This window comes from Acanthisitta chloris, unplaced genomic scaffold (genome assembly GCF_000695815.1).
Source record: "Acanthisitta chloris isolate BGI_N310 unplaced genomic scaffold, ASM69581v1 scaffold25435, whole genome shotgun sequence".
Taxonomy (NCBI): Eukaryota; Metazoa; Chordata; class Aves; order Passeriformes; family Acanthisittidae; genus Acanthisitta; species Acanthisitta chloris.
Genome location: NW_008672502.1, coordinates 19,173 through 35,462, shown reverse-complemented (window position 1 = coordinate 35,462; position 16,290 = coordinate 19,173). Strand labels below are relative to the sequence as shown.

Sequence of the window (16,290 nt, the reverse complement as noted above, 5' to 3'; positions counted from 1 at the left end):
CTCAATAGGGTGTTCCACTTAAACATGAACAATGATCAAGACATGTGAACACACCACCTACTTCATTTTAGTTTGTGTGTTTGGCTACAAGAAAGAAGCCTGGGCAAGTCTGAAAGCAGAACACAGCAGCCCATTGCTAGTATATTTGAAAAAAGCAGCCAAGCTACCTAATTTAAACCTGCCTTTATATTCAGTTTTAAAAAGTAACATACACAGAAAATTGCCATCTGCTGTCTTGGTTCACCATCACCATCTTTTGCTGTTTCTCTTCCCTATATTGAGTATCTACAAGCTAAAGTATTTTAGAGAGTGGCTAATGACTAGCACAGTGAGAGCCTGGGCTTTTTGCTGGCACTGTACAAAGGAGAAAAAGGGAAAAAAAGAGCATTAGTCAGAGCCCAGACTGACATATGGTCCATATGAGGAATCAGTCAGCTTCTGCTCTGCTCATGCAGAGCCTTCCCACCCAGCTCTGCAGTGGCAATAAGCCATTTGCTTTCCTCAATGACAGCTGCATGGAGCACATGGTCGCTTTAGTGAAGGACAAGCAACAGAGATTCACCAATTCATTAAAAAAAACTAAATTGAAACAAAGCCAACTGAAACACTTCTCTGTATTCCTCTTGCCCAGATGGTTAAAAACCCCCAAGGACTTGGCCATATTTAATATGGATAGCAGCACCTAGTGCAGACGAAAGCAGGAAACGCCACTGACAAGTATGAACTTGACCATTTTTTGGTCTCTCCTGCCATGGCTGCAAGGAGAGCACTAAAGGGAACGTTCATGAACTGAGACAGGGGAGAGTCAGATTAAATGTTAGGAAAAATGTTTTTCCTGTCAGGGTGTTCAGGCATTGGAACAGATTGCCCAGGGAGGTGATGGAGTCACCATCCCTGGAAGTGTATAAGATGTGTCTGGATCTGGTGCTGGAGGATCTGGTTTAGGGTTTAGGGGTTACAGCAGTGACAGATTAATAGTTGAACTCGATCTCAGAGGTCTTGTCCAACTTTGATGATTCTACGAAACCCATTCTGGTATGAACCTGTCTCCAGAATCACCCATGGAGCTGCCTTATGTGTACATTGGTATGTCCCAAGAGATAAACACATCCCAGGAATACTGTGCATTAATCACAGGGAAATGGCACAAAACCCAAGCTCTGATACCGGTGGTTTGGCGTTAGCTGCCCTGAGGTGGGATTGCTGGTATCCAGTGGCAGTTGCAGAGATGACAGCTGTTCCAGACTCCTGGTGAACTTGAACAGTTTGCAAGCCTAGAATCAAACCAAGATGAAAAATACACTGCTTATCTCTTCTAGGGTCATCCTAATCAGACAAGAATTCTCTCTCAAGAGATGTTCTAGACAATGGGTTTAGTTCTTTTTTATTCCCCCCAAAATAGCAAACACTAAAAAATGCACATTAATGACAAGCTGAAATATAACTGCAGGTTACGGTAATTTCTTTAACCAAGCTCAGACCTCACAAAATAGATTTAATCCTGGCCTTCTTCAAATAATGAAAGGCTCATTTAAGCTAACTCATACCGTGCATTTTCTTCTGGCCATTCCCATCTTCCTTCGGAGTCAGTTCCATTGGCATCTCAGGCTCAATATGTGCTAAGGACATTTTTGTAGACTCCCAGACAACACTAAGAGAGCTGAAGTTATCAAATCTATTGCCTTCTTGGTCATAGGCAGCCAAATCCAGTACTGGATGGCTATAATTTGACACAGGAACCTGAAAAAGAAGGAATACTTGAACTGAACAGATGCAAGAGGAGTTTTCAATCACTAAAAGAAAAGAAAGTGTATGCTGAATTCCATGAGATTTATTAAAACACTCATTACATGAGGAATGCTCATTAAAATAAGCCATCAATGCATATCATTAAGCTGTACTTCAACCGTAAGGGGTTTTGGGAGGATGGCGGGCTATTTAGCCAGGGAATTACCTTACAACAAAAATGAAACCACAGCTCAACTACAGGAGTCTTTAGAATGCAAACAAATAATCAAAACCACTGCGTTTGCCAGAAGCTCAACATTCTGCTGATGTTGTGAAATGCACCTGCAACAGCAGTGTACCAACAGAGGCTTAATTGACACATAATGGAGTGAGAAAAGCAGGTGAGCTCTGACTAACAATACACAAAAATATCCTTCTCATCTTGTTATTTATTGCATAGAAGCTACTTAAAGTGATTTATCAGCTCCACAAGCATTGCAGTTTTAGGAAAGGAGGATGATTTTTCTATCTGCCTGGGATTATTAACACGAGAAAGCAAAGTTTCCTCAGCACCCAACATGTGACACCTCACAACAAACAAAGTTGGTTTATGCTTTATAATCTACACACATGCATTGTCCATTTAGCATGGCTCAGGTGTGCAAAGCTGGGAACCTCTGGTGTCACTGAACAGTACTCTGTGCTTCCACAGGGATCCTCACAGTAGCACTGCCTGTGCCTTTCCTGATAGGACACACACAGGTGTACACTCATGGTACAGTATATGGATCGTAAAATATGTCTCTGTATACTTCGCGGAACATTTAGATGGGAATGAAGTGCTATAGGAAAAAAGTACTTTACACAGAAATAGCTGCTGGAAATATTTCCCCTCTCCCTCTCCTTCTTTTTAAAAACAAAATATAGGTTTGTGTCACCAGTCAAAACAGCTTCCTCACAGTGACACTGCTGTGAGAAGTCACAGAAAAAACGCTTTTAGATACATTCCTATTATGTGGTAGATCCCTTTATTCAAATCTGTTTGAATAATCACTGTAGAATTCTGGAATGGGTTGGAAAGGAAGAAACCTTGAAGGTCATCTGGTTCTACCCCCTGCCATGGGGAGGGACACCTTCCACTACATCAGGTTTCTCCAAGCCCCATCCAACATGGCCTGGAACACTTTCAGGGATGGGGCAACCACAGTTTCTCTGGGCAACCTATACCAGTGCCTCAGCACCCCCACAAGGAAGAATTTCTTCCTAATCTCTAGTCTATCCTTGCCCTCTGGCAGTGGAAAGCCACTCGCCCTTGTCCTGTCCCTCCAGGCCCTTGTCCGAAGTCCCTCTCCAGCTCTCTTGGAGCCCGTTTAGGTGCTGGAAGAGGCTCTAAGGTCTCCCCAGAACCCTCTCTTCTCCAGGCTGAACGCCCCCAGCTCTCCCAGTCTGGCTCCATGGCAGAGGTGCTCCAGCCCTTGGAGCATCTCCATGGCCTCCTCGGGACTCACTCCAAGAGGTCCACATCTTTCTTGTGCTGGGAGCCCCAGGGCTGGATGCAGTGCTCTAGGTGAGGCCTCAGCAGAACAGAATAGAGAAGGAAAATCCCATCCTTCAACCTGCTGGTCACACCCCTCATGTTTCTATAGGAAACCTCCACCCAGGCTGTTCTTTGTGTGAGCAGACAAGGAGCCCAGCACGGCCCACAGCACCAGTCACTGCCACGCTTGCAGCAAGCCAGATGCTTTATTTTGCACATGGAGGTCCAACACTGATTTTTCAGTTATAAGGACACTTCCTTTTCCTGTCACTTCTCAGGCTTACCACTTGCTTGTTTTGTTTCAGCAAAGGGCAGGAGAGATCCAGCTGAGGACTGCCATAAACAGGCGTCAGAGTGAGTCGGGAAGGGACAGCACAGATGAACTTGACTGCAGCAGGTTCGACCGCCGGGAAGGGGTTGGTGACTGTGGGGCTGTTCCCAACTGTTAAGGCAATGACCTGAAAACAGGCAAGTGAGGAAAGACAAAAGGACTACTGAGTTCAGGCATATTCTATTTCACAGGTCTGTTACACTCTGATGGCAGAACAAACACACAAAAATACGGTTCTTGGGGATTTATAGCACCATTAAGACACAAGAAGATATAAAAGGAGGTGGATATTTCAAGCATAGTTCTATACCACTATTGAAGTGCTATTCTTGGGAACTTTTCCTAGGTATTCATGTTCAGTACTATCAAACTTGATTCAAACAACAAATCTCTTGTAACTTAAAAAGGAAAGAACAGGTGTTCTTCTTGCAGAGTGAGAACAGAACAACCCAAAGACAATATTTATAGCCACTTCAGCCTGTTTAAAAACATCTTATCTGTTATTTTACATTCCTTTTTCAGCCTTCAGCAAAACAAAGTGGATATAAACCCAGAGGAGGCTATCCCAGCAGGCTGAGGCAGCTCTGGTTCATCCACTCATGCACTGGTGCTAGCCAGAGCCATGCAGGTGCGATGTGCGGTGGACAGGCAGCCAATGCATGCACAGCCCTAGACATCAACAACAAGGTCTTTTCTTTCTGAATTTGCACTTACAGAAATAGCTCCACTTTGCAGAGTGTCCACTGAGGAAATCAGTCAAGCAATTTGGCAGCCCCACCAAAATGCTTAGGCCTTGTGGAATTGCAGGAGGAAAACATTAAATCAAAGCTAAATGCTTTACAGACTGGCCAGGGAGAGTAAAGCAGGATAAATCACTTCTGCATGTTGGAGAGAACAAGACCAGGTAGAAAATTACTACAGCCATGCTCACAAAGGCTACACAAATAGCAGAGCACAAATAGCAGAGCACAAATCCCTGTGGCTGTCATTTGTTAGAACAAACAAAATTCCACTGGAAGGTAACTTGGTTAAGAGGAATAGGTCAGACAGAAGAGTCAGCTTGCTGCAGTAACCTTCTGCTCTGCTCTTGCTTATGCAAGTTGAAGCCACACTTATTAGCATGTTTAATGCATCCCACAACATAAGGTTTCCATGACTTCAGTTTACACTGCAATAAATCCATCACAAACCACTTTATAAGATAATGTTGTGAAATGCTCACTATAAAACCTGCACCAGCATCACAATGCATAAAACAATACACTTACCCATGTTCTTTACTGGCTTACCATAAAAGCTACTTGTTATGTAGGAGGTATATGGTACCATAAATGTGCCTGATGGCTGCTCTCAGCAGCCCTAGCTCAGTGTTTGATGGAGGGCAACACAAACAGCATGTGGCACTTACTTGCTCTCCCAGGCTTCTGCAAGACACTCTGACCCAGTGCTGGTTGTTATTTCGAGATGTAGAAGATCCAAGTAAAGACAGGCCAATGCTTTCTGCATCCTTAGCAGTGATGTTCCTGAAGAACTTCGAAGGTTCTTGGACCCATGGTCCAGGCCCTCCTTCAAACAACATATCTTTAGATGAGCCCAAAGTCACTAAAGCAACAGAGGGTGGATCGACAGCCTGTGATGGACCAATTCATTACAAATTAGTGACTCTATTTACATATAGTTTGGTTGCAATTTGCAGAATAAACCTCCTTCTTAGTGGAAAAGCTGCCCCTGTTGCTTTGATCAGGCTGTGAGTTCTCCCAGGCAGTGGTTATTGAAGAGCAGAACTGCACCAAAACAGTTTCCATCACCTAACAAGGTCTCTGCCCAGCTGGATTATATTCAATGCAACCAAAGAAAAGTTTTAGCTGCATTCTAATCCCATCTCTTTCGTGAAGAATTACAGCAAAAGGAAGACCTTTAATATACTCTTCTGAGCATAGAGACAGTATTCCACTATACTTTTAAACAGGCAGTACTTCAAATGAATGAAATAATGTCAAGTTGTCCTTTCACTTGACAGTGCTCACTCCAGCACAGTTCTGCGTATATAATTATTCTCCCACACAACTTTTACTTCAAACCTCTCTAACAAATTCTGCATTGATGTGTATTCCCTGGGACAGCCTGTGCTGTTCATCACCACAGCAATTAACCTGACATTTAATACACAAAACCCATTTGTAGCTTGTGTTCCACATCATCATATTATTTAGGCATTCAGCAAGAGAGAGAGCAGCTAACATAAAAGATGGTTCAATTCTTTCCAGAGGTGCATTCGGGTAGGAAGAGAGAAAAAGCAAAGGTTGGCACAAGTGTTCTCCTTTCCTCCCATTCACTCCCTGGTTGTATTTGCAATTTAAAGTTAAAAACCTATTGGAAAACGATGAGATTCAGTCCCAAGTGCCTGCCTGCCCTCTGACTGTTTATCTTCCACTTTTTAATGCTGTAATTTATTTATTAATAGATGTCTGACAGAAGAATGCTGCCTTCCCTTTCTGGGCATCATAAATATTTCATTCCACAGAAAGGAGGGAAAAGAATGTGGAAATCACTGTTCTACACTTCAAAGAAAGAGAAGTTCTTCACAGAGATACTTTAGCACAGACTACTTTTTTTTTAAAGTGCACTTGATCTACCCTCCTTGTCACCATGACCTGGTTAAGTACCCCAGAATCACTTAGCTTCATACATGAAAAGCAGCTTTACAACACCTCAAGGGGCTTTGCTAATAAATGTGAATGATACCATACACATGAAAATTAGAGCAACTACACTTCTCTTTTACTCTACTGCCAATAACTGAACAGAAAGTTTACACACTCAGCATCTTAAACAGCTGAGTATACGTGTTTGAAGATACTTGACAGAAAAGCACATTTAAAATGTAAAAACATATTTATAGTCACAAATCTGTACAATTTGCACTAACAGTTTTTCCAGCTTAGAGGGAAAAAATCTATGGTCAAATGCATTGGATAGGAGTTTTGCAGAATCAGTGCTAGGTCTTTGAGGATGAGGTACCAAAACTATCCTGGTTTTTATTTCAATTTGTACTCAGGTTTGTTCTTTTCTTCAGTGAACTGCCTAACAGTAAAACATAAAACCACCCATCTGAATTTTTTTATACATACTCATTACATAACACCAACCTGCCACTTGTCATTTCAAGGCACATGAAGTGCTGGATTGCTTTAGGAAGGGCAAACCCAGACCCACCTTTAATGGTAGATACGCAGCGATGGTGATGCTGGCTTTGAGGTGGACATGCCCATGGGTGTAGCTAACAATCAGTGCTGTGTATCCCTGAGCTTCAGCTTTCACTCGCACTCCACTACAGAAATCAGCAGTTGGCTTAAGTTTTCCTGTCAGATAAATTAAAAATATATAAATACATATTTGGACAGAAATGCCCAGGCAGGTTAATTGAGTTCAACATGGCTTTTTGAGGAGAATCTACAAAAAATCTGGAGAGGACTTTTACAAGGGCTGGAATAACAGGACAAGGGAGAACAGCTTCACACTGAGAGAGGGCAGGGTTAGAGATTAGGAAGAAATTCTTCCCCACAAGGGTCCTGAGGCACTGACACAGGCTGCCCAGAGAAACTGTGGCTGCCCCACCCCTGGGAATGTTCCAGACCAGGTTGGATGGGGCTTGGTGCAACGTGGTGTCCCTGCCAATTGCAGAGGATAGGACTGGACAAGCTTTAAGGTCCTTCCAACTCAAACCAGTCTGGGATTCTATGATTATTCTTCGATGGCTTTTCTCAACAAAAGCAGTTCTAGCAAAAATAAGAAGATATGTATTTTCCAGCCAAATGGGTAAAAATGATCACTACTGTCTTTGATATCAAACCAAACACCAAAGCATGCATGTCTTTCAAATGTCTTTAGTTTCACACTGTCCCAAACAGGACATGAGTCTTTACTCTGGTACAAACTAATATAAATTCTCTCTCTTACTGAACATTTTCCTCTTGCTGTTCCAAGCTGAAACTAGCTTGTAATTAAGCACAAATAAACCACACTGCTTAGACAAGCTTTCCTGCACAGAATCACCTGAACTGCAGGCAATCCACCCCTAGCTGAAGGGATGGGATTTTCATTAAATCTTGCTGCTTAGAGGACACCATGGAGTTTGGGAGGGGTTTATTTTTAATGGTTTTGAAACAAACACTTGAACAGCACACTACATAGTGATATTTAACCAGCTGCCTCTCAGGCAAATGGGTGGTTACAATGCACACTGCTTTTACTGGCTCAACAGCACAGGAAAGAGCTTCCATACAAGAGACACTTGGAATAAATTAGTGGTACATCTGAATAACATCCTGAATCCAGCAGTCACAAGAACAGGCACAGTACTCAATGCCCACCTGACCCAGCAACATGAATAGCAATCTTTAAAAATGACACATGTACCTGACAAGAGTAATTTCTTAAAGCAATGAGCTTAACAATGACAGAGCTTTGATAAAGTTAAGCACTTGATTGTCTTAGTCCCTTGTGAGCAAACCATGAACAGTGTCTGTATTGAACTGTTCAGAACTGCTTCTGTTCAGAAAGCACTGATGGGCAACTTGGGCAAAGCAGCTATTCTTGTGTGTTGATGATACCTCAAAGCACAACGTATGTGGAGCCCTCTTATGAAAAAACCCATCAGCTTTGTTACAGAAGCAGGTTAAAAACACTGTATCAGTAGAAAGACATAAGGGAGACTACACATTACCCAGTAAGATGATACGAAATGCTTTTAGAGTCCCTCAAAACATCAAAAATCTCAAAGGGAAGTTCTGCACAAAAAAAGTAAATAGATGCTCAAAACAAAGCTACTCTGCCCTCCCTTCTGAAGGTAGCAGCTCTGGGGGAGTGCTGCATACAGCAATGGAAACAGTGATTTAAAGGAGCTGTGTAACTCTGAATTTAACCTTCAAAACAGGGAGGAGGTCAAATCACCTTGAAGTGGCCTGAACACCTCACGGTTTTCCACTTTCACAGCCAGATCAAAGCGTGAGCAGTCGCTCAGAGGGACTGTCTCGCCTGTCTCCACGTTTGTTATGCCATTGATCCTCAGGGGCAGCTCCAGGATTTGGCCAACACGGGTCTCAACTTGACATGCTGTAAACTCCATCCCACTGGGTTCAGTTACATATACCTGAAGGAGGATAAAAACACAGGACAGATGTATTTTAGTCCTCTTTTCCCATCACAGCCCAAGCCCACATGAGCTTGGTGATCCTTATACTGCTACTCCTGTAATTGTCTCTTCTGCTTTGTAGATTTTAAAGTGTGGGCTAAGTTGTCTGGTATCTCCAGGAGGTGCCATCACAAACTGGGACAGATTTAGCATCCAACACTGACTTTCACAGCATAAATATTTGAGCTATACATTCAGCAAGGCTCCCCAGCCTCCAGCACTCAAGGAGCAGGTATATAGAAATTGAAGGAACTAACGACCCAAACATTTCCTCAGTGGCTTTGCTTTTTCTCTTTGCATTCGCAAAACATTTTAGAGGTGTCCAGGGCTCAAAAATTCCACACAGTAATATGCAGAAATCTAAAACAAGTGAACTACTATCTAGTGTCTAATCTAACAACTTTCTGCTTCAACAAGTCATCTTTACATGATTGCTTTCAGAAATAAGACTGGCAGAAACAGACTTTCCATGCTGTTATAAAGGGCGCTGAGGGACTGGCATAGGCTGCTCAGAGAAGCTGTGGCTGCCCCATCCCTTGGAGTGTTCCAGGCCAGGCTGGATGGGACTTGGAGCAACCTGGTCTAGTGGAAGGTGTCCCTGCCCATGGCAGGGGGTGGGACTAGATGATCTTTAAGGTCTCTTCCAAACCAAACCATTCTATAGCTGGTATGTTGATGAAGAAGCCTTAACTGTATTGTTTGTCATTCTGATTTGTTTTTCTATTAAAGAATCCACCACAGACTGACCACATATTTCCTAACAATCACGATGATGAAAGCTTTTCTTTGCAATAGCTTAACTACGGTACACAGTTAGAGTTGCAATCTGTGTGGATTAACTAGTACTAAAATGACCACTGCTCAAACTTGTTCACCAAGGTCAGTACTAGAACTCCAAAGAGTTATTCTATGAAGAAAGTAGTTCCTAACAGAAGAACAAAGGCACTCAAAAATAACCTATTCAGATTGTGCAATACACTGCTCTGAAAGCTCACATGGGCAAAGGATTCTTTCTGTCTTCAGGCTTTGACTTATCTTCGAGGATAAGAAGTTTTAGCTGAAAAATCTTCATTTATGTATCCCCTGCTGCTAACTGTTGCACTACTAAAAAGCAGCATCCTGGGTTGATCAGAGAATTATTTCAGAGCAAGTCTGTAAACTAAACTCTGACCAGATTTTAATTCATGTCACTATTTTAACAATTTCAGACATTATTTTAAGCATGAAGTTCGGTGCTTCTCAAAGCCATTTTGTAGAACTGACATCAATCATCTGAGCAAAAACCCAAGCTCATTTGCCCCTCAAAAATCCAGCATTAGTAGACTGGTTCCAAGTGAAGTTAGGTTAGAAATCTCCCAAAACACACAGACTAAAAGTACTGAAATAAAAAAATAATGAATAAACAAAATGACAGGAAAAAATCCCTGTTTCCACAGGCCCCTCTGCACTGTGGGACAGACTGGGCAGTCTTGGCCAAACACATTTACGACTATAATGTGCAACATTTTCATCAGCAGAAGTGCAGTACAATTCCAGCAGTGCTGCACATGGGGATACTTACAAATTCGGAGCTGGTTTGTATAGCCAATGTTTGTCTATTGGATGGACTCAGCTTGCTCTCACCAGCTCCTAACTGGCAGGCATTACCCTGGCAGGAAGGTTTTTCTGAGGTCAGGAGCAGGTTTCCCCTGCTCTGGCAGGTTTCCATTCCAATGCTCAGCTCTTTGCAAAAGGCACAGGGTTCAAGCACTGCCTCTATCAGTGAAGGCAGCAGAGTAGTGCTACTTCACAGTGGTAAATATACACCACAGTAGTACTCACTTGTACTTCCTGTTCTATCAGGTTATAGATCCAGCAGGATCAGCCTGAACAGTCTGACAGAGAGCAAGCACTGACAGTTTCATTAAGGAAAACTATTTGTGTACAAAGAAGAAGATACCTCCAAATCAGTAACATTCTAGAGAAAATTATTGAAGACTGTGGATTCTCAGGGTTAACCAGAACAGCTTCTTCACCCATCTTGGCACACTCCTCCCTGGGGGGGCCTTTACATGTACTGTTCCTGAGTTTTCTTCACACCACACACTGATCACCCTGATCAAATCCAAAGAACAGGGATGACCTGCACAGTTCACAAAATCCCTCTTGGGAGCTGTATTTGTCATTGTCATTTTCTCCTAATTTTCCTAAAATAGTATTTTTTCTTGGCCAGCTTATGTCTCTGGATTCATTCCATGGCATTGTACTCTCTTCAGTCACTTCTCCAGGCAGGAATTGTCTTGCACATCTTGATGCTATCTGTCGCCCTTCTCTATGGAGGGAAAACACCCACTTCTTACTCTAGAGGATCCATTTTTAGTTTGGCTAGGCCAGTGGTAAATTTCTACTTCCTTCTTGCACATAAAAATTCCAACATGGAAAAAGACTTGCCAAGGAAACCAGGAAGGGGCAGAAATGGGAGTGAAGTTAATGCAGTGGATAGAGTTTGAATCCCCAAGAGCACCAATCACTTAACCTGCCACAAGGCAGGCAGGGAAACCTCTTGGGAGCATTTTGGAAAGGGAAATGCCTATGGCATTCTCAGCTGCTTCACCATTTCCAAAAGCCATACTCAAGCGTGATCAGGGGAAAATAAAGACTTTTACCTTCATTTCTCCATAATGCAATGGATTCTGAACATCAGTTGCCTGAATAACACTGATCCCAGTATCACTTCCAGTTTTCATGACTCCTTTGACTGTCACTGTAGCAACAGCCTGGTTAGAACAGGACCAGCTGTAATTGCCACTTCCACCATGAGCCTGGAACACAGAGAGAAAACCTTTCAAATATTTCACAGAACATGTGCTTCTCTGGTTTCTTAGCTTTCAAACCTTTGAATTTCTTGCATGAAAACCAGGAGCACACAGAGAATGAGGAAATACAAACAAAATAACACCTCGGAATTTTCAAATAAGCACTGTGAAATGAGAGGGGGGAAGATTACTACCCTTCAGTTTAATTTCAGCTATCTGCATATCCTGTGTGCTCACCAGTGCTGCCAACCCAAATAACTCTCCCCCAGCTGCACAACTCTGATAGGAGTCTCACCACTCCCACTGCCTGTACTTCCACCCAGCAGAGCATTCCACACATCAGCACTCCAGAAGCCTGGCATGGGGGTAACTGTACTCCTCAAAACTCCCCATGTTTCTCTGCTGCTCACAGCCCAGGTGCTGACTTGGGGTCTCAGAGCTGCTAACTCTGCACCTGCCAGTTTCTTCCAATGGGAATGGCTAAGGGATCTAAAGAGAAAAGAAGGAGGGAGGCAGGGAAGGAATGAGCAAGAGAGGAAAAAAGGAAAGGAGGAAAAAAAAGTCACTCTCTTCTTGGCGTTACTTCTCGATTTTCATGCTGAAAATCAGCAGGTCTGCTGCAGCCATCCAACAAACATGCTGCTCCAGCAAGACATCAGTCAGGCTCTTCTAACCATGTCATTCCATCAGCAAGCGGCAGCCAGGCCAGAGCAATGCCTCCTGCAGGTTCCTACTTGGAGAAAGTGAAGGGCCAGAGACATCTGCCAACACAAACAGAACACTGTCCTGCCAGACGTGCAATCCCAGTGACTGACAATCACCCCAGGGCTGTAGGATGTACAGGCTTTAAACATCAGCCTAGGGAGCTACAGGAGTGACTGCACAGTATCAAGTGAAAATGAGGGGAAAAAAACCCAAAAAACCGCATGAATTGCACACTCCAAAATAAATGTGGAAGTTCCATCAGAGTAAACAAGAGGGAACTGGAGCAATTGTTTTGCTTGTGTGAATTGTTTTAGCTTTTTTAACTTCCTCTGCATTTCCTCTCACCTGAGTCAGCATTAAGGTGCAAACAAACAAGGTGATGAATCTTGTCTAGAAGGACAGTGTGGGAAATAAGCAAATCTGAATTGAGCAGGGGGAAAGGGAAGGGAAAAGGAAATGAAAAGAAAATGGAAATGGAAAAGGAAATTTGACACAGAAATAGACAAGGGAAATGAAAATGGACACAGAAATGAACAAGGGAAAAGGAAATGTACCCAGAAATGGACATGGACCTGGACAAAGAAGATGGACACGCAAATGGACATGGAAATGGACACAGAAACGAAATGGAAAATTCACCAACTTCCAACATCCTGACTGACACTATGAAGCAGGAGGCAAACATTGATCTGTATGCAGGAGCCTCGATGGAGCTGGTGTGGGGTGGGCAGTCTGGAAAAACTCTCAGTTCCATCAAATGCACAGTCATTTCAATGTTGGGAGAAAAAGGGGGTTCTGTTTTTAATGAAAAAAACCACAGTAAAGTAGGAATCCTGATGCAATTATTGCAGTACCAGGAAGGAATGCTCTCTAGTCAGATACTTCATTACACATGCAAGATAAGGAGAGAGAAGAATAGAACAGAAAAAGAGGTAGGAAACAAAACCACGTTTACTTCCCCTTACTGGGAAAACTCCAGTAGAATTATGATGAAGTACTGCAAATGCATATTTGTACTAAGAATTGTTGCCACACTCTGCTGGTGTGGTTGGGTACAGCAGGAACTGATCCCACAGACATTATAAGTACAGATGCAGCACAAACTCAAGGGGTTTAACTTCATATTTACACCGGAGAATGCAGTTTCATCCCTATGAGACTCTCACTTCACAGAATCACAGAAACATTAAGTTTGGAAACGACCTTTAAAATCAAGTCCAACCATCAGCCCAGCACCACCACCCTGTTCAGCACTAACCAGGTCCTCAGGTGCCACATCCACAGTGTTTGGAGCACTTCCAGGGTAGTGATTCCACCCGTGCGCTGGGCAGCCTGTGCCAGGGCTAGACAACCCTTCTGAGAATAAATTTTCCCTAATATCCAATCTAAGCTTTCCCTGATGCAACTTGAGGCCATTTCATCTCATCCTGTCACTGGGAGAAGAGCCTGACACCATGTGTCCTGCTGCCTCTTTTTGGGTACTGTTATTTGAAGACAGACCCAAAACTGAACACTACTTCACACTAAAAGAGACAGGTAGGAACTGCATCAAACACTTGTGTGCAGGATCTGGGTATCACTGACTTGGGATAAGAGTCTGGGCTGGGGAAACACAATGTTCTTTTTCCTAATTAGACCAAAGATACTGGAAGACAAACCATTTACTTCATAAAGCATATGGAAAGATTGGCAGCATGGAAGCAAAGACACACATAAAAAAATTTAAGGAAAAGTCCCTTCTGTAAATAAAACTGTGGCCTTTGCCTCCCTAGGAGTTTTTATCAGGAGGATGAGATGTGTGGTGAGTGAAGGACACTGGTGTTCAAGGCTGACAGAGTGCTGATAATTAAACTACTTCCAACCCTTTCCAGCAAATGGCAGCCTCTAATTATTGCTGTGAAGCTTTGTAACTAAGATGGTTCCTGGAATTCCAAACTACTCCATGTGCGCATGTGTGCTGCATGTGTGATGGCGAAAGGAAGGGAAGATATGATATAAAAATTGGTTGGGTTTTGAGGTTTGTTGGTTCCTTGGTGCATTTTTTAAACTACACTTTCATTCCTGCACCTGACATCAGATCAAATTCCTCCAAATAAAGTATGGGATACTGCTATGCCTGAAGTATCCAAAGTCAACTCTAAGTGGTTTCAGGCCTCCCTGCACCTGCCTGAGCAGCATTTCCTGCAGTTAGATACTTGTCTGGCATACCTGGATGGTGTACTGGTAGACTCCTGCTTGTGGCTGCCAAGGAAATGTCAAAATGCTGGGGGACAGGACTATGGGAACATGGATTTCCACATCCTGCTGGTTTCTCACTGGAACTGGTAACGTATGAACACCTCCATCCTGCAAAGACAAGAGCACAGTGGTATAAATGGCATCACAGTGCTGCCTAGAGTTAAGGTTTAGTCCTTATGTATAGACAAGTTGGTGACAACATCCTAGAGAGAAAGGAAAACTACTCAGGGTCACTTCTGAACAGTGCTACTTGTGAGCAGTCAGCTCCTGGCAGCAAGGTGTGCTGCTGCAAGCAGTGAGTAGCTATGGAGATACAGGTGCCCATATCACTCTAAAATGCCAATGGCAAGAAGAAATAGACTCTTTCACTACTATCAGTTTGAGACCTTGACTGAAAAACTAATTTGGAGACTTGACACCTGCATGTACAGTTGGCTCATTCCACTCTGCAGCAGGTGAAGCCAAAGCTCAGCCTCGCAGACCCACTCCTCGAGCACCCCAAAGCGCTGTCTTGACAGCTCTGCCGTCACTGCAGCGCCATAACCCTCCGGCACAAAACACTTACCGCCGTTCTGAAGGGAAATTTAAGGGCTCCCAGTGCAGCCCATTCCACTGAAGAGTATGTCTCTGACACAGAGAATACAAGGATCTACCAAATCCTACTCAAGGAATCCCTAAAATGATTTCACGGCGAATGGGTTGAAGGGTTGAATCTTCCCACGTTTCAAGGAAAAGCATCTCACCTCCATGCCACGTGCCCTAGTTAGGCACACACTGAGCAGCCTGCCCAGCTAGCAGAAAGTTAATGAATATTCATTTGAAGAAATGTGCACGCTGATCCATTTGGCAGATTTTCACTGCAGCATTTCACATCACTAAACAAATGCCAGACAACTTCCCCACTGAGAGCACAACGATGCCAGGGTGTGACACTGAGAGTCCTACCCCAATAAACTGCAACCTCCCCTCAGACTGAGAGGCCCTTTGCATCCACACAAGGAAATGGTATGTGCCCACACAAGGATCTGCCCTGACAAATACAACCAGTGCTGTGCACCATTGTTTTAACAGCGGTTTGCCACACGCTCAGGAGCAGAATCCCACTGTCTTTATTGAAGCAAATCCTCTGTTGACTCAAGTTTTCCTGAGGTAAGAATTGTAGAATTTGGTTCTTAATCTGTTCAAACAGAGATGGCTCAGATCCACGTAATGCTTAGGTTTCCTTTTACCATGAAGTCACTACTGCACAACCAAGTGACTTTCACCAGTAAAGCAGAAGAGTTTCCATAAAGACATACCTGATCGACCACTGATGTCAGTGCAGCATCAATAACAGTCTGACCCCTCTTTATTGCCTTCACATAATAGTATGATCCATTCAGAGATGACTGCAACACCTCAAAATATTCTTTGGACAGCTCTGCCTGAATTCTGATGTTCTAAAACCAGGACACGACACGACATAAGTATTGTTACAGGCAAGTGGCATTTAAACTGTACAGACAGCCATAAACATATTAGCAACAAATCAATGAGAAAACTATTGTTCAATAACATAGTTCAAAAACACCTAGCTGACACTCAATAAGAATTTTTCCCGATGAAATTTGCAGACTTTCAACAATATTTTACCTTCCAGACAGTGCATTAACTCCACACAAAGTTTCCTTTTTCAAATTACCAGTGACATGCCATTTAACATGAAAAGTACCAATATTTATACCACTAAATAATTCCTATTTTTCAATAATATTTTAATTTT

At 43.1% G+C, this 16,290-nt stretch overlaps 1 protein-coding gene across 1 annotated transcript in view; it reads right to left on the bottom strand.

Annotated features, from left to right (window-relative positions):
• NUP210 (nucleoporin 210kDa) overlaps nt 1-16,290 on the bottom strand; it is a 56,367-nt gene that overhangs the window by 23,908 nt on the left and 16,169 nt on the right. Inside the window, exons 11-19 of the mRNA XM_009074556.1 lie at nt 15,827-15,967; nt 14,499-14,636; nt 11,436-11,591; nt 8,550-8,748; nt 6,813-6,958; nt 5,005-5,226; nt 3,550-3,723; nt 1,548-1,740; nt 1,168-1,274 (exon numbers count right to left, since the gene is read on the bottom strand). Of these exons, the coding sequence (XP_009072804.1) occupies nt 1,168-1,274; nt 1,548-1,740; nt 3,550-3,723; nt 5,005-5,226; nt 6,813-6,958; nt 8,550-8,748; nt 11,436-11,591; nt 14,499-14,636; nt 15,827-15,967 (1,476 nt within the window). The remainder of the gene's footprint in view (nt 1-1,167; nt 1,275-1,547; nt 1,741-3,549; nt 3,724-5,004; nt 5,227-6,812; nt 6,959-8,549; nt 8,749-11,435; nt 11,592-14,498; nt 14,637-15,826; nt 15,968-16,290) is intronic.